The sequence below is a fragment of the Atractosteus spatula genome, chromosome 28 (assembly GCF_055471065.1).
Source record: "Atractosteus spatula isolate fAtrSpa1 chromosome 28, fAtrSpa1.hap1, whole genome shotgun sequence".
NCBI lineage: Eukaryota > Metazoa > Chordata > Actinopteri > Semionotiformes > Lepisosteidae > Atractosteus > Atractosteus spatula.
This window is the reverse complement of record NC_142733.1, coordinates 3,352,455-3,369,992: the sequence shown is the minus strand read 5'-3', so window position 1 is coordinate 3,369,992 and position 17,538 is coordinate 3,352,455. Positions and strand designations below refer to the sequence as shown.

The 17,538-nt window shown below is 51.6% G+C and overlaps 1 protein-coding gene across 1 annotated transcript in view; it reads left to right on the top strand.

Moving 5' to 3' along the window:
* Positions 1-22: 22 nt before the first annotated feature.
* The window catches only part of cpamd8 (C3 and PZP like alpha-2-macroglobulin domain containing 8), a 55,148-nt gene continuing 37,632 nt past the window's right edge, over positions 23-17,538 (top strand). The window contains exons 1-14 of the mRNA XM_088907315.1: positions 23-211; positions 909-1,105; positions 6,670-6,821; positions 8,344-8,366; positions 9,475-9,640; positions 10,811-10,863; positions 11,573-11,590; positions 12,183-12,237; positions 12,486-12,599; positions 13,093-13,177; positions 13,975-14,083; positions 14,461-14,688; positions 16,179-16,349; positions 17,101-17,229. Of these exons, the coding sequence (XP_088763441.1) occupies positions 23-211; positions 909-1,105; positions 6,670-6,821; positions 8,344-8,366; positions 9,475-9,640; positions 10,811-10,863; positions 11,573-11,590; positions 12,183-12,237; positions 12,486-12,599; positions 13,093-13,177; positions 13,975-14,083; positions 14,461-14,688; positions 16,179-16,349; positions 17,101-17,229 (1,689 nt within the window). The remainder of the gene's footprint in view (positions 212-908; positions 1,106-6,669; positions 6,822-8,343; positions 8,367-9,474; positions 9,641-10,810; positions 10,864-11,572; positions 11,591-12,182; positions 12,238-12,485; positions 12,600-13,092; positions 13,178-13,974; positions 14,084-14,460; positions 14,689-16,178; positions 16,350-17,100; positions 17,230-17,538) is intronic.

Sequence of the window (17,538 nt, the reverse complement as noted above, 5' to 3'; positions counted from 1 at the left end):
TCACTAGAATGTAGGAAACTTTATGCGCCTGGCGCTTCCAAACGGGGGGGGGGGGCTCATCGCTCCTGCACGGGGGCCGGGGGTCGCCCTGGGCGCGGAGGCGACGAGCGCGTTTCACACCCGGGAGGGACGGAGACACGCCGCCGCCAGTGTCCGAGAGCGGGATCTGCGACCCCGGCGCGCCCGGAGACAGGAGTTAACACTCGGGCCGGTGGGGAAGACCGCGCCGGCTCTCTGTCCTGCCCGCGATCGCCGTCCCCCCAGCCCAGGTGGAGAGCTTGAGGGGGGGGGGCGCCGTTTCGGGAGTCGGGCGGCTGGATAGGAAACGGCAGGCGTTTGCGGAGCTTCTGCTAACGGAGAAGGGAATCGGCCGCAAACAAAAGATCACGGAGTGATCAAAACTTCAAAGAGTCGACTGGAGAGAGAGAGAGAGAGAGGGAGAGAGGTGGTGGAGGGGAGGGGGATTGAGCGAGAGAGGGAAAAACGCAGCAACGTCCCCTCTCACATGAATGAATAATGAGAGAAATGAGTATTTTTCAGCACCGGTTTGGGAGGGTGGATGCCGGTGAGATGACATGCTGAAATATGCGGGCTCGGATGTGAAGCCAAGCGATCGGGGGCGACGCCTGACGCGAGAGGACTTGTGCAGGTCGGCAGAAGTTAAGCTGACAAAAAAAAATTGAGCCGCACAGAACGGAGTTTTTTTTTTTTCCCCCCCAAAGTGTGTTTTAAAAAAAAAGTTGAAGTCTCTTCGCCGTACAGCGGTGAGAGAGAGAGGGAGAGGGAGGGAGAGAGAGAGAGAGAGGTGAGCGCCCGTTCCTCCGGCTCCTCTTCCAATGGCCCACGCTTTTGAACAAATCGGAGAAAGATTTTAATACTTCTTCCGCCCGTGTCCGCTTGCATGTAAGCTCCCGGGAGCCCCTGTAAGAAACTGCGGTATTTCCAAGGCCACCTCGACCCCCGTCAGTAAGTTTTCGCGACCGGCCCGGCCCCCGGCCGAGCAGAGCAGAGCGGCGGAGATGCGGAGAGCTGGCGGCGGCCAGGCGCTCCTCCGCTGGGGAGCTTTGATCCTGCTTTTCCGGGGACTCTTCGCCCAGGACAGACAGTGAGTACTTCTCTCCCCCCTCTCTCTCTCTCTCTCTCTCTCCCCTTTTATCGTTGTTGTGTCGCCATTGCAACAATTAAGGGGCAGTTAGCGGGGGGTATTTTGTTTTTCGGGCGCACTTGCTGGTAGCGTGCAGGAAGGCTGTAGTGAACGCAGCTACGGTTCAATCAAGTTCATCGGAGCCGTAGCGGGGACGCATTCCGGTCGCTTTCCTTTCTGGGGGGTGTTCCGATAACTCGGGAAAGGGAACCCCGGACTCTCAGAGTGGCTGAAAACATTTTGCTTTCCAGCTGGGAACACACTGTACTTCCATATATACCTAGCCTAGCCTCCCGAGCTATCCAAGGAAATGTGAAGTGTAACAAATTACTTTTAAGACCCGAAACATTTGGAAAAAAACAAATCTCTCCTGCGCTAACAGACAGGGGGTTGTTGAAAATATGTGGAGACTGTTGCTTCAGGTCAGAGCCGAGGCGGAGCAGTAGTTTCTCCCCGGCGGCTGACCTAGGCGAGCTGCCGGGGGGACCCCCGACGCGCCTCGCGTGTCCCGTGGGCAGACAGCTCCTCTCCCGGGAGGTTGTCGTTTCCGCCGGAGGGGCACAGCGCAGCCCCGCACCGAACAGCTGGCGAAGGGGGCTCTCCGCTCCCCGAAGCCGGCGGACCCCAGCCGGCCCCCGGAGCAGACGCGGGAGAAACGGGTCGGGTGTCCGTGTGGGCTGGGAGCGGGGAGACCCCCGTGTATCTCGGGAGAGACCCGCGCTGTCCCGTAACGGCGGTGGCCGGTTCCCCTGGGTTAGTGGACCAGCCAGAACCGAGCCGGTTTTCCGTGAGGGGGCCCCACCGTTTGAGGTGGTCACCTCGCGGCTGTTATCGACCCCTTTGAAGAATTAATCTGGTTTTCGCTTTTCGGGAGTTTGAAAATGAAGCAACAGTTAGCGGCTACTTACAAGGAAGAGCTCGCTTAAATTCGGCCACGACGAATGTAGTTTGTGTTTTAAATTCTCTGCTTCAGAATAATGATGAACTCAGTATAATAATACGAAGAACAATGAAGTGCCGCTATATAGTGATTTTTAATCGCAAATCATTAACATAAACAACAGGGAAGGGAGTCAGTTGGAAACGCTGGTTTTTCCTTGGAAACTAGATGTTGAATTCGGGTCTGTTATTGTGTTTCGGAGTGGGCTCTGCCCCCTCGCTCGGCGGAAAGGCTACCGCTGTCAGGATCCGGTGTTTTCTGTGGCGCGCTGGGTTTTACTGCCCTGCTCTCGGCGGCTTGTCGAAGCCGCGGGTCAGCAGTCCGGTTTCAGCCCGGACAGTCCTGGACCGTCTTCGGGGGCTCCAAGCCCTGATGGACCTGGAGAGTCCTTCTGAAGTGTATACTATTAAGACGCCAGTACGTGATACGATGCACTAGTTCGAAATAATATCATCATTCTTATTAATATTATTCAGAGTCCCCGCAGTGCTGAGCCTAGTATTATTTTTTGTTGTGTTGTGTTTTTTTTCTTTGTCGGTTTCTGCTTAACAGTGGTCATGACATTTAGATAACCGTACCCGGTCATCATCAGCAGACTTTCTGTGGGACGAGGTGTCTGGGAAACGTTTCCCTTTTGAAGTAAATACGCCCCCCTCGGGTCTCCTGCGTCCCGGGCCGGGGAAGCGGTGCTCGGGGGGGGGGGGGGGCTGTGTTGTTGTGGGGTGTCTGTCATGCTCGGCGTTGGAAGGCTGCCCTGCGCTGTGTTTGATTGATCGGGTCTCCGGGATGCTGCTCCTGTGCTGTGATTGACTGATTTGGCCTATGAAATTCCCGTGCTCCCGCCACCTGTCTGCAGCATGCCAGAACTTAATCCCGAGCCGCTGGCTTCTGTTTCCTGCATTAATTGCGAAGGAATATCGGTTGGTCTGCCAAGAGCTTTCCAGATTAGTGAACCATAGAAAATGCTGCCGTTAGGGCAGCGGGGATAAAGAGGCTGTGTTTACCTTTATGTTCTCTTAGCTGCCCACCCCGTTCCCAGATTTTCTCCGAATTGTCAGGGAATTAAATGGCATTTGGGCTACAGTAATCCCACTCGGCTGACCTGGCGCCCCGGGCACGGTGTCCCAGCGGACAGTGAAATGACAGAATGAAAAAAAAAACACTCATGTGACCCGCCCCTTCCATTTGAAATGTCTCTCGAGTTCCGGTACGAGCCGCAGCACCACAGTACCTCTCTCCGAGCGGCCTGTGCGGATCGGAGGCGCGGCGAAGCTGTTGATATTCAGATATAGTGCTTCCCAAAAGAACCAATAGGCGCCTCGTACCCGACACCGAACACCCCCCCCCCACCCTGAATCTCCGCTGCAAAACACCCGCTTGTCTTTCATGATGGAGTACCTCCGTGCTGGGGAGCACTGGAGCTGCCTGCTGATCTCCCAGCCACGGGCGCTCTCGGAGTGAAATCGCGTTACAAGATACACGATACAATTTTGCAAAGACAAAGACCTGGATTGTGGTGTTACTTCACACTTCTGGTTCCCCTCCTCCTAAATGCCGCGTGTGCGTGCAAATTGTATTTAATTGCCCGAAACAGGGCTAAATAGAGGGGCAGCTCTGTGTTTCGGAAATCTAATTATTGTTTCTTGCACAGCAGATTGGAGCTCTTTTCAACAAGTGCTCCGCTGAGTCAGGATTGAACTCACTGAGAGTTAAGAGAAGGAGAGGAGTAGGAATGTTTCTGTCTCCTAGGGGTTTGGGTATCTAATGACTGACTCCGTTACACAAAGCACCCCCACCCTGATCGCCATCCAAGCACCTTGACCTAACTTGACCTTTTCAGAATGTTTATTTAGAGAAGGGAGGCCTGACCTTTGCCCTTTGACCCTGCCGACAGCAGGCTTCCACTCCAGCTGAGCCTTCAGAGTGACTGTGTGGAATCAGTTCCTGGGCCACCGAAGTGACTGGTGGCTGTGGTGCCGCAGACTGAACCAGAGGGCTGCAGAACAGCTCGGACCACAGTCTAGTCTGACAGACCCACCAGCCACTCTAACCCAGGGCAGACAGTCCAGGACTCAGTATTAAAGGAGAACTGCAGGCCCATGTTCCCAGACTGGCTATTAAATTTCAGGAACAAAATAAATGCATCAGGGCCGGATTGTGGTGCTCATAGGCCCTCAGCACTTTCACTCCAAAATGTGCAAGAAGAGGGGTCAACACCAGTTGAATGACGTCGATTGACAAGATGCACTTTAAACTGTTCTAATGCTAAACCAGGTGATTGATGGAGCGAGTCGAGAGACCATCACTTCCACACTTCTGGTTTCTAGAACAGCCGCTAGAGAGCGCGTGATTGTTGATGCGGAGCACCTAGAGCTGATCGCCAGCGTGTTGTTTCAGCTCATTTTTTAGTTAAGTCACTAGTGTTTCCCTCCTTCATAGGCTCTAAAAATTTCATAGACCCTAGGCACTGTGCCTACAGGGCCCAATGGGAAATCCGGCACTGAAATGCATTGAGAGTATAAAAAAATGGAAAAAATTCCGATTTAAGCACAAAATTGTCAGCTTTGTGAAAGTACTATAAATCGCTATGTTGTCGCAAACCCCTGGTCTGGCCACGGGCGAGAGCGAGAGTTCCCACGAATTGCTACATGAAGCGGCCCTTCCTGCTCACTAGTCCTTGTAATAACTGCTGTAATGCCATGTACGAGCAAATAAGTACAGGTTGTGCAGCAGACATTTCCCCCCAGAAATGTCCCAACGTGATCTGCATGCAGAGTTAACAAGCAGTACTTGTCAGAAAAACGGTCTCCAAGTCAAGAGCAATATTTCTACTGGATTACAAGAGACGTACTCACAAGCCTGCTGGTTTACAGTGTAATAGGGCCGCAACACGTCACCCTGCCTCGTTCTGAATCGCAGAACATGGCGCTGCACCTACCTGGAAATTTAATCTATTTTGTGATGTAAATTGGAGGTTTTGGAAGTTACTATGTACATTTTACTTTCATTGTGGTTTGAAATGTGCTCATCAATGTTGATTCTTTCGAACCCAGAAATATAAAAATAGCTCTTCAGTTCCCCTTTAATAAAAGCAAAGGACAGTGTAGGCCTGTCTGTCATCTTTAGAGACAGGCTCAAGACAGCAGTTTATATGTCAGGCAGGAAGAATACATCTTTTAAGTCTCATTTTAATAATAATAATAATCACAATCATATAAAACTTTATTTTATATAGTGCCTTTACAGGTGTCTTCTCAAAGTGCTTTACAGAATGAAAACAACAATAAAAAAATACACAACATATGCACAATGAGAGGAGACAGTAGATGGAGGTACTGAGTACAGCAGGAGCAGAGGGGTAAAGAACAGAAGTAGTTGAGTAAAGGCTCTTCTAAAGAAGAAGGGTTTGAGTCTGGATTTGAAGGAGTTTAGAGAAATTGACTCTCTGATATCCTTGAGGATAGAGTTCCAGAGCATTGGGGCGCAGCGGGAGAAGGCCCTGTCACCCCTAGAGTGTAGACGTGCTTGGGGGACAGTTAGGAGACAAGAATTAGACGAGCGAAGGTTGCGAGGTGGGGAGTAGGGTGATAATAGTTCAGACAGGTACTGAGGTGCCAAGCCACGCAGAGCCTTATAGGTGAGCATGAGGATTTTCAAGTCCACATGGAATTTGACAGGAAGCCAGTGCAAGGACTCTAGGATAGGAGTAATGTGATCACTTGCACTAGACGTGGTCAGGATTCTGGCTGCTGAAGTTTGTTCAATGTGGATTTAGAAACCCCAGCAAGCAGAGCATTACAGTAGTCAATTCGAGAGAACACAAATGTGTTAACCAGCTTTTCAGCCACAGTTAGTGATAACATACAGTAGGGCGTATTCTAGTGATATTTCTGAGGTGAAAGAAAGATGTTTTGACAGTATGCTGCACATATGGGTTGAATGTCAAGCCTGGATCAAATATCACCCCCAAGTTTTTCAATTTAGACTGAAGCTCAAGTACAGAACCATCCACAGATAGGGTTACAGGATTGGCTTTACAAAGTTGATGGGGGGTGTCAATAAGCATGACTTCAGTCTTGTCACAGTTTAGGTGAAGGAAATTTTGAATCATCCAGGTTTTTATGATTTTAGATGCAATTAGATAGAACAGAGACAGCCACATCAGTGTCAGGTTTGGTATGGATGTAGATTGGAGTATCGTCAGCGTAGTAATGATAGTTGAGGCCATGTGATCTTAAAAGCTGACCAAGTGGAAACATGTAGATGCTGAAAAGTAAGGGGCCCAGTATCGAGCCCTGTGGAACACCAGACTTAACGAGCCCAATTTCAGACAGCGATCAGTGAGGTAAGACTCACTTTTTTCTTTTGAAAACCCTGCAGGCACTGGCCTTATACCGTCATACTTGGTCTCGGTATCCAATAGTTTGGAGGAGTAAAAAGGACCAGTCTTTTTCTCCTCCAGCGTCCTGGACAGCGTGTTGTTCCGGTGAACAGTGACGACGTGAGGCTCTCCTTCTGCAGAGAGGCTCCGCCCACTGGTCAGGCTCACCGGCACCGCCTTCCCCCTCTCTCTGTCTCCCCCCAGGGGCTACCTGATCGCGGCGCCCTCGGTGTTCCGCGCAGATGTGGAGGAGTCTGTGAGCGTGACCATCTTCAAGCCCGTGAAGGAGACCAGGGTGCAGGTGCAGCTGTGGGTGAAAGGGGAGGTGGTGGCCAGCAGCCATGGGACAGTGCTGGGTGAGTCTGGCCAGGCGGCTCGGCTCCGGGTGTGTTGCGGCAGGCTGGTTCAGTGGGTTGGCACTTGGGTGGGAAAACCACATCATTAGCCAGTGGGGACCAGAGCTCCTCTCAGGGTGGCACGGTGCTGGCAGACGAGGCGGGCACGAGGCGGGTAGGCTTTTTCTTGGACTCGGGTGCGGCAATGATCGTGATGACCTACCAGGCGTCTCAGGGCTTGCCGATGATGTCAGTGAGACAGGAGCTGGCTCTCCAACTGCTGCACGCCAGACCCCGTGCCATGTTCAACTGAACTGTCCCGCCCCCTCAGTTTTGGACAAAACGATTTTGGAATGCTTACTTAACTTGTGCCCTAAAAAATAGTACTTTGTCAATGGTCAGATAACTACACTATCCCCGGACTCCCAGTTACTACAACGGACGGTTTGATGTGCAGGAGGGCTATCTGTCCAGGAACGGCACCTATTCCATAGTGTCTACGTTACTGGGACATTATTATTCAACATTATTACGATCTTGTTTGCTCAGGTGGACCGATCCCTTGCCAGTAGTTTATCCTTATACTTACAATCGTTATAAAACTAGGACTGTAGTTATAGAAGTTTGTGTTTTCTGTTGGTTTTACAACTATTTTTTCTTAATGATTCAGAACCTCTTTACCGCCGATGTAGCTGCAGAAATGAACGCGTGTGGTATTTTGTGACTCCAGGCAATAATAACCGCGAGAGGGCTGATAAACGTGAAAGTGTACTTCATCGCTAAATACCAGATTGCCCATCGTTATCTTCTATCATGAAGCACTCATCAGTGGCATGGTTGCGAGATTTCACATAGGTAGTTGCAACAGCTCTGTTTCAACTGAAATATCACCGCCCCCCCACTCAGAATTTCAGATGCCCCCCTACAGATTTTTCCCCTGGTGCCCGCCCTGCGGCACGCTGTCCTGTTGGCGACTCTCGGCGTGCCACTTGAGAAACGGCCCTCATTCTGCTCCGGTAGACAGCTGGACAGTTGCAGACTGGGAGGGAGTAGCATCGGCAGTAGCGAGCCGATTCCAATTTTCCAAATTGCTGTGCTCCTCGTGAGAATTCTTGTGCGTTCGTACGATCCAGTGCGTTCGTGTCAGCACTTAGTGAACTGTTGGCACTGAATCATGAAGAATCGGCAATGTAATGAACTAACAGGTTGGGATGCAGCTGAGCAGGGGCGAAGGCACAGAGGTGATCTTATTAAGAGCTGCCTTTGCTTAGAGGTGACAAGTCTCTGAAAAACCTTACTGAGGCCGAGCGCCCACAAGGGATCATTTTGGTCATGGCAAGAGAGATCAAACAAAAGTTCAGTCACGGGGGAGCTATATACCAGCTCCCAGCCTCCCCAGAACCCCTGAAAGACCCATATTATAAACATAAAACTTCTGCACCATTTTCATGTTTTTCTCAATTCTTATACAAAAATAAACCGAACAGACTGCAAGCCCTCATTTCCTGATGAGTGACGTTTCTTCCTCTGTTTTTGATTTCAGACAAAGGCACAATCAAATTAAAGGTGAGTTCCTGGCTTCTAATGCCCTAGATTATCCAGATCCAGCTGCCTGCTCCTGGCTTGTTTATCTGCTCTCCAGGTATGTGGAGATGACAGGTGGAATGTGTCCGTTTGCCTGGCTGAGCCTCCCCTGCGCTGAAGGAGACCAGAACGAGCTGGCGAACTCCGGCTCCTTCTAGTTTCTCTGAGTGTTTCTGTGAGTGTGTGTGTGCTTTCACCCCGAGCCTCACCCTCCCGAAGTCATTTCTGACAGAGCCAGAACTGAAAAGCTAAGGGTGCTGTTGCACAGCGGTCTCATCCATTCCAGGTTATACCCGCTGCCTGCTTATATGCTTCTCCTCAAAGCCAAATGAGGTAGATTGCCTGAATGGTCCCTCTCATTGGAAAACTTTCCTACAGTATGTTGTGTTTCAGAACAGGTGCCGGATTGTGCAGAAGCTGTTACAGTCCAAGTCAAAGCAGTCTTGAATGTTTGCATGACTTTGTGAGTTTGTTGCAGCGGGAGTGGGTTTGTCAGTTGCTTCTCTGATTTGACTTGTGTTAGACTGTATCATTTTCGGTATGATTGTGCTCTGACCTGTGCTGTGTGTTGGATCTGGGGGTCTAGCTGCTGTCTCAGAGCTCGTGGCCTCGGCCTTCGGTCCTCCAGAATCAACTCCCAACTTCACACAAAGTGCAGGAAGCAATTTCCACAATAGTATTCATTGTGTCCACCCATTTTCTGTCCACGGTGTCCAGGACAGGGCTGGTGGGTGCCAGAGCCCATCCTGGCGAACCATAGGCGCTAAGCAGGATACACCCTGGTCGGGATGCCCTGACACAAACACACACACGCTCACACCAGAGTCAGTTTTCCCAGAAGCCAGTTAGCCAACCAGCATGTCTTTGGATGGTGGGGGGAATCCAGAGCACCTGGGGGAAACCCACACAAACGTGGAGAGAACATGCAAACTCCACCAAGACTGTGCCGCTCCTTTTGGTGTCTTATGACGTTTAAATCCCTGTATCGTGTGTGACTGTGTGTGGTGTCTTGAAGTCAGTGTGGGGGCTGTCTGTGGAAGCCGTGGCGCTGTTCTCTCTGATTGCGTTCCTGTGTGGTGCCGTTACCCAGGTACCTCCTGGCCTGCGCGGACAGGCTCATCTCAAGGTGTGGGGCAACCGCCACCTGACAGAGGAGGGCTACATCTTCCACAACTACACCACCGTGACCGTGGACAGCAAGGGCACGGCAGTCTTCATCCAGACCGACAAGCCTGTCTACAAACCCCGGCAGAAAGGTCTGTGCCTCTCTCTCTCTCCCTGAACGGTGTCAGGGACTGCGCTCTTCGGGAGCTGCAGTCCAGCAGGGTTTGGAGTCCTCCGTAAGTGTCAGCGACTGCAGAGCGAGGAAGAGTCAAACCTGTGAGGTTAAAGAGGAGCTGCAGTCCCAGTTTCTCCGACCGGTGACTCTATCTCGGCAACAAAATTAATTCATTGACGCTATCGAAAAATTGTACAGATTTCAAATGAAGCACAGAATCGTGAATTTTGGGAAAGTACTTTAAGTCGCCACGTTGTCGCAAACCCCTGGCGTCGCCACGGGCGAGAGTGAGAGCTCCCACGAATTCTGATGTGAAGCAGCCCTTCCTGCTCACTAGTCCCTGTGATGGCTGATGTAATGCCATACATGAGCGCGTAAGTACAGGTTGTGCAGCCAGCATTGCACCGCAGAAATGGCTCAACGTGATCTACGGGCAGAGTTAACAAGTAAGTAGTATTTGTCTGCAAAACCATCTCGAAGCCCAGAGCAATATTTGTATTCGATTAAAAAAAAGATGTGTTTACAAGCCTGCTGGTTTGCAATTTTAACAGGGCTACGTCACCTCACCGGAAGTTTTGTTGCCTCATTCTGAACATAGTCCAGTGCTCAACTGGAGAGTTAGTCTATTTTGCGATGTCAATTGGAGATTTTACATGTTACTGTGTACATTTTACTGTGGTTTGAAGTGCACTCATCAATGGCGATTCTTTCTAACCCTGAAATATAAAAATGGTGTGGCAGAGGGACCAGTTTAACTCTGCTCCGAAGGCCTGAAAGTGCTTTCAGATGAGAGATAAGATGAGAATTTACGGATAGGGGCCGGGGCTCAGCAATCACAGGGGGCAAAACTCACCTTAAATACTCCACGAAGAGCAGTCCAGGCTCTCCCTGGCAGCCAGGGGAGGGTCACAGCACAGGAAGTCCCCCTGCGTCCAAGTGCAAATCTGCTTCTCACTTTTTTCAAGGGCAAAAATCAGAACGGTTTCCTTTTCCAGCCCTCGTGTGGCTCCTTATGCTGGGATTCCACTGCAGAACATTTGCTGTCTCTTTCCGGGAACACCCCAGGGTGTGGAGCAGGACCTTTTGCGGAGTTATCCGTGCCGTGTGCGTCTCCTAAAGCCTTTTTCTGTGCTCTGTCCTCCTCTAGTGCTCGTGAACATCTTCTCCGTCACCCCTGACCTGCGGCCGGCCAGGGACAAGGTAACGAAACCTTTATCTCAGGGCAACGCGGGGTTCGCGCACGATCCTGCAGATGAAAACAGATCGGGAAGGCAGAAACAGCCAAGCCAGGAAGTGGATGTGGATTTTGTTTGTTTCAGACATTTTTATAGGATGAGGATGTCTGCTTCTTAGAACCAGGCGTTTTTTACACCCCTTCATGCCCCGTCTGTCAGGTTTCAGGGACAGGGTCTTGTTGGTATCTAGAAAGCTGGAGGGGGATGTAAATTTCAGCAGGAAGACGCTTTCACTTGCATGACCCTGAGCAAGGCGACTCTGGGCAGCCAGCTGGGGCAGCACGATCACAGCACACCCACCTGCGTCCAGTTCCCTCTCCGGCTTGCTTGTGGTCTGCAGTGAATCCTGGCTCCTGGCAGCCGCCCGCAGCTGGGACAGCATGCCAAGAGCTGCAGTGGGCACTGAATGAGTGTATCTGCCGAGCAAACCCAGCCTGAAATGCGCAGGATCAACGTTTCGCTTGGTTCTCCGTGTGCTGTTTGTGTGGAGGCTGGGAACAGGGCGCGTATTGACGGCGGCGTTGTCAAAGCTCGCCGCTGGCACCGGGCCGCGCTCTCGCACACAGACCGCCGATTGTGAGGGCAGGTGGAGGGTGGGGGGTGGGGGGGAAGGCCACTGGCCCACGCTGCCTCTCTAATGTGAGCCCGTCCTGTGTCGCCTCTTCTCTTTGCAGGTCGATGCCTACGTCGTGGTGAGTAGAGGTGCTGTTGGGCAGTTGTCCCAGCGGGCAGCACGGCCCCCGTCTCGTTTCGCGGCTCTCTTGTGCCACCCACAGCGAGCACAGACAGTTTGTAATTGAGCTAATTTGGCAAGGTGACTGGGCATAGTGAGGGGGCTGATCGTAAACAGACCCAGGGAGTCTGCACAGTTTGTATTTCTGCCTAATTTTCCTCATTCCTCCTTCTTTTTTCTGGGTTGTTTCTGTTTACGACTGTTATTGGTCTTCTTTTGTGCGTGCAAACGCACACTCACACACATGCACACACACGCAAGCACACTCACATGCATGCACACAATCATGCTTGTGCACACGCACAAACACACATGCACGCTCACACATGCATGCACACATGCACACTCACGTGCACCCACACTCGCACACGTGTCTGTTCCCGTCTTCGGTCTCTTCAAGCATCACATAGACTCTCAAACCATTTCCATTTGCTGTTCTCCACCCCCACCCAAATGAAACTCCACACAAGGTGAAAATAGACCCCAGACACATGTTATGGGCACTGTTACATGTAAAAGAAGATTTAAATTCTGTCTGTAATTGTTCACAGGATCCCAGGGGTTCAAGGATGATTCAGTGGACAGATCTGAAGCCAGTTTGCTGTGGTAAGCACTGTGTGGAGGCAAGTCTCGTTGCCTCTGTGCTGTCAACAAATAAACTTATACACTAGATCTGTGTAGAACTTCAATTCAAACAGGACCAGACAGGAAATATTCAGTTGTCTTTTAATCATCTAATCTGTCCTCTTTGCATCATTTAAATGATTAAGAATTAAAATGTTCAAAACTAAGAATAATAAATGTTAACTGTGGCCTCTCCTCAGTTTCTTGTGGGCGGTTGTGTGTGTTTTCAGGCATAGTGAACGTGAGTTTCCCCCTGTCGGACCAGCCCGTGTTTGGCGAGTGGTTTATCTTCGTGGACATGCAGGGCCACACCTACAACAAATCCTTCGAGGTGCAGAAATACAGTGAGTGCCGGAGGCAGAGATCGCGTGAGCCGAGCCCCCTCCTCCAGCCTGTTCTGGCGGATGTGGGGACCAGCCTGGGAGGACTAAGACTGAAACTGAAAGCCTGTTTTTTGGGGGGGAAAAAATCCTTGCATAAGTTGTTAGTAAATAGATGCAGATAGGTTATAAATAAAATAGATATAGTTCTCATGTAGTTAACTGTAGGATGATCTGGTTTGCAAGAAAACAGTTTTTTCTAACCTGTGGAAGTGTAATGTGTATCTGTACTCTTATTCGTTCATTGTAAATAAATTTAATTTGTGAATATCTTATACTTTGATCTAAATATATATAGAGAAGGGTCCATCTATTATTTCTTTTCATTGTAAAGCACTCAAGTAATCGTTTCTCTTTTTTTTTCTGCAATTTCCAAGTTGTCCCATTATTTTCAACACACATGGGCTTTCGAATCTCTCTCTGACTGTCGCACTTTCATCGCCTTCTTCGTCCCCAGTCACGCCGAAGTTCGAGCTGCTGATCGATCCTCCGCGGTACATCCGCGATCTGAACACGTGTGAGAAGGCCACAGTCCGCGCCAGGTGAGGCAGAGACGCGTCACGTCTGTGGATCCCCAGGCTAGACACAGGTCATGTGATCAGAGCTTTTCTGTTCTTTAACTACTTACATGGCTGATGGGCCTCTGTGTGCGTGCCCTGTGTGTACACTGAGTGTGTGTTCTGTGTGCGTGCCCTGTGTGTACACTGAGTGTGTGTTCTGTGTGCGTGCCCTGTGTGTACACTGAGTGTGTGTTCTGTGTGCGTGCCCTGTGTGTACACTGAGTGTGTGTTCTGTGTGCGTGCCCTGTGTGTACACTGAGTGTGTATTCTGTGTGCGTGCCCTGTGTGTACTCTTTGTACCCTGTGTGTGTGGCCTGTGTGTACTCTGTGTGTATGTATGCCCTGTGTGTGTGCCCTGTGTGTACTCTGTGTATGTATGCCCTGTGTGTACTCTGTGTGTGTGTACCCTGTGTGTATGGCCTGTGTATACCCTGTGTGTACTCTGTGTGTATGTATGGCCTGTGTGTGGCCTGTGTGTGGCCTGTGTGTGGCCTGTGTGTGTACTCTGTGCGTACTCTGTGTCCGTACTCTGTGCGTACTCTGTGCGTACTCTGTGCGTACTCTGTGCGTCCTGTGCGTGCGCCCTGTGTGTGTGTACACTGTGTGTGTACTCTGTGTGTATGTATGGCCTGTGTGTACTCTGTGCGTGTGTACTCTGTGCGTGTGTACACTGTGTGTGTACTCTGTGCGTGTGTACACTGTGTGTGTACTCTGTGTGCTCAATTCTGTGGGAATGGCAGTAATGAAGAGGCCCTGCGGCCGCCCCCTGCCCTTCTCAGGTACACCTTTGGAAAGCCGGTGACAGGCAAGCTGAAGGTGAACATGACGGTGAACGGAGTGGGGTACTACCGGCACGAAGTGGGGCACTCCGTGGCGAAGGCGATGGAGGTGAGGGGTGCGACGGAGGAGGCGGTAGTCTGAGATGGCTGTCTTGGTATTGAGCCCCTCATAAATAGGGGGTTTAGTGGGGATCCCCAACTCCCACCCAGGAATATTTCTCAGGTAGAGGTCAGGGGATAGACAACACCAGTGAAGCAGATCTGACCCGAATAATGTGATCAGCCAGGACAGGAGCAGAGGACACCTGTACAACACACGCGCGTCTTCAATTCTTCTGGAAGCTCGTGCTGAAATTCCCAGCTGCCCCCCACAATGATTTTGACCTTAATTAATTATTAATAATGAATGATTCACTGCTCAGCCTCCAGTTCCAGCCTGCTCAGCGCGTGTACCTCATCTCCTCTCTGCGGCCCTCCCCCCCCCAGATCGACGGCTCCGCGACCTTCGACCTTTGCGTGAAGGAGCTGATGCCCCTGGACGTGGCGGATCACTTCCGGGGCACGGTGCACATGTGGGCGGCGGTGACCGCGGCTGACGGGAGCCAGCAGGTGACCTTCGACGACACCACGCCGGTGCACAAGCAGCTCATCGACATCAAGTACTCCAGGGACACCCGCAAGCTGTTCAAGCCCGGCCTGCCCTACAAAGGCAAGGTAATGGAGACCTGCGAACACTGGGGTGGCCGCCAGCATGCACACACCCTCTTGGGGGAGGTGGGGGAGCACCAGGGTCCGTCCCAGGGGTTCATGTACACAAGTCGCAGCATTGAAGTCAGCAGCTCCAGACAGTAAGACAATAATAAGCATCCCTTGATCTTGGTCTCTGAGAATAGGAATGGGAATATTCCTCACACTTCTATAGCGCTTTTCTGGACACTCCACTCAAAGCGCTTTACAGGTAATGGGGATCCCCTCCACCCCCACCTGGATGATGTGCCAGTCCGCTCCCCACACACCAGCTCTCAGTGGGGAGGAGAGCAGAGTGATGAAGCCAGTTCAGAGATGGGGATTATTAGGAGGCCATGATGGGTAAAGGCCAGGGGGATTGTGGTCCAGGACACCGGGGTAACACCCCTACTCTTTGAGAAACGCCCTGGGATTTTTAATGACCACAGAGAGTCAGGACCTCGGTTTTATGTCTCATCTGAAGGACGGCGCCTTTTTACAGTCTAGTGTCCCCGTCACTATACTGGGGCATTAGGACCCACACAGACTGCAGGGTGAGCGCCCCCTGCTGGCCCCACTAACACCTCTTCCAGCAGCAGCCTTAGCTTTCCCAGGAGTCTCCCCTCCAGGTACTGACCGGGCTCACACCTGCTGGGCTTCAGTGGGCTGCCAGCTGGGAGCTGTAGGGTGTTATATAAGAAGTCCACTTTCTAAAACGTCTTCTGAGCACAAATAAACGAGCTGAAATGTGGAAGTGGCTCTGGATAGAACAGGTGGTTTGGAGCCAGCAGCTGGTGAGTCACTGGTGAGGTACTCCGAAATGTGCAAGAAGAGGGGTCAACGCCGGTTGAATTTTGTTGATTGACAAGACGCACTTTAAACTGTTCTCATGCTAAACCAGGTGATTGATGGAGCGAGTCGAGAGACCATCACTTCCACACTTCTGGTTTCTAGAACAGCCGCTAGAGAGCGCGTGATTGTTGATGTGGAGCACCGAGAGTCGATCGCAAGCGTGTTGTTTCAGCTCGTTTTTCGTGAGTCACTAGTGTTTCCCTCCTTCGTAGGCCCTAACAGTTCCCTAGGCCCTAGGCGGTGTGCCTGCAGTGCCTACAGCGCCTAATGGGAAATCCAGCACAGCAGCCACCCCTACATAAGGATTGAAGCAGAGCAGGCAGGTCTATAAATCAGCCAGCAGGGAGCTGGATTATCAGATAGCAGATAGTGTCAGACACTCAGGAGGGTGGAAAGGTCATTTCCTGTCAGGAACGTGCAGGTAATCGAGACTTTCAGTTAACGACTTATTAAGATCCGGGAAAGAAGAAAACTGTAGCTTTCCACATACGAAATTGAGCCGTTAAGATGGGGGAGGGGACCTCACAGAGCAGGGCGGCCCTTTGCGATCCAGGGCTCCCCCTGGTGGGGAGAATTTGTCGTAGCTGCCCTGACCACCAGCTGCATCTGGGGGGCGCCCCCCGCAGGTGGAGGTGACCTACCCGGACGGCAGCCCCGCGGACGGGGTGCGGGTGCGGGTGAAGGCGGAGCTGACGCCCAAGGACAACGTCTACACCAGCGAGCTGCTGTCCTGGGACGGGCGGGTGGAGTTCGAGATCCCCTCCATCCCCACGGCTGCCCAGTACGTCTGGCTGGAGGTCAGTTGGGGGGTGTTTGGCGGGTGGGAGGGGGGTTGGAAAACTATTAAGCAGCGGAAGGTGGGGGAGTGGCGATCACTCGGAAGAGGGATTTTTGGGATGGAGTTGGGGAACAGGGTCAGTGGTTTGCAGGGCAGGTGTAGCAGAGAGGAGGAAGGGGTAGGACTGTTCCCAGTCTTCTGTCCAACACTGTCTGATGAAGAGGGAGTGAGATGCTGTAGGAATAGGTAAAGGCTTATTCCATGCTGAAAAGAAAAGAGAGAACGTTTCAGCTGTGGAGTCTTCCTCAGACTTCTTCGTCAGGAGATCAAGCAGGGAGCTGCGTCAGCATGCGCAGGCTGCAAAGGAACAAGTAACAGGTTTATTCCAGGCTGAAAAGAGAAGAAAGGAAACAACATTTTGGCTTCTTCAGGTGTGTGAAGAAGGCTCCACGGCCAAAATATTGTATTTCTTTTCTTTTCCTTTCAGCCTGGAATAAATCTGTTCCTTTGCAGCCTACGCATGCTGACGCAGCCCCCTGCTTGTGATGATATAGGTGTGTTCGGGTCAAACCCTCCCTCGGGTTGACAGGACAGGATTCATGACTTCTGGGTCCTTGCAGGGCAGCGTCAACGCTGTGCCAAAGCCAGGCTCTGGTGGTACCTGACGGGGTTCAGAGTGATTGTGGGCTCGCAGCGTCGCTCCTAGGAAAGGGAAAGGCTCCTCTGCGTGAAACACGCGTTGTTCACATTGCCCTGTGAAACTCCTCCAGACCAAGGTGACGGCGATCGACGGCCAGCCAGCAGGAGACCAGTACCTGCCCAGCTACCTGTCCATCAGCAGCTGGTACTCCCCCAGCAAGTGCCACCTCCAGCTGCAGAGCCCTGGTGCACCGCTGCAGGTACGCACCTGTCCGTCCGCCTGGGCACTGTGAGCGTTACCAGCCGCGTCCTGCCCACCCCCCGTGCTCGCCTGGGGCCCGATGGTCTTAAAGGGCCGCTGCAATCTCGATTTCTCCGACCAGTTATTAAATGTCGGCAACAAAATTAATTCACTGATGGTATAGAAACATTTTACACATTTCAAATTAAGCACCGAATCGTGAACTTGGTGAAAGTACTATAAGTCGCCATGGTCTTGCATTCAAGTTCCCACAAATTGTGAACTGAAGCAGCCCTTCCTGCTCACTAGTCCCTGTAATGTGATGTGT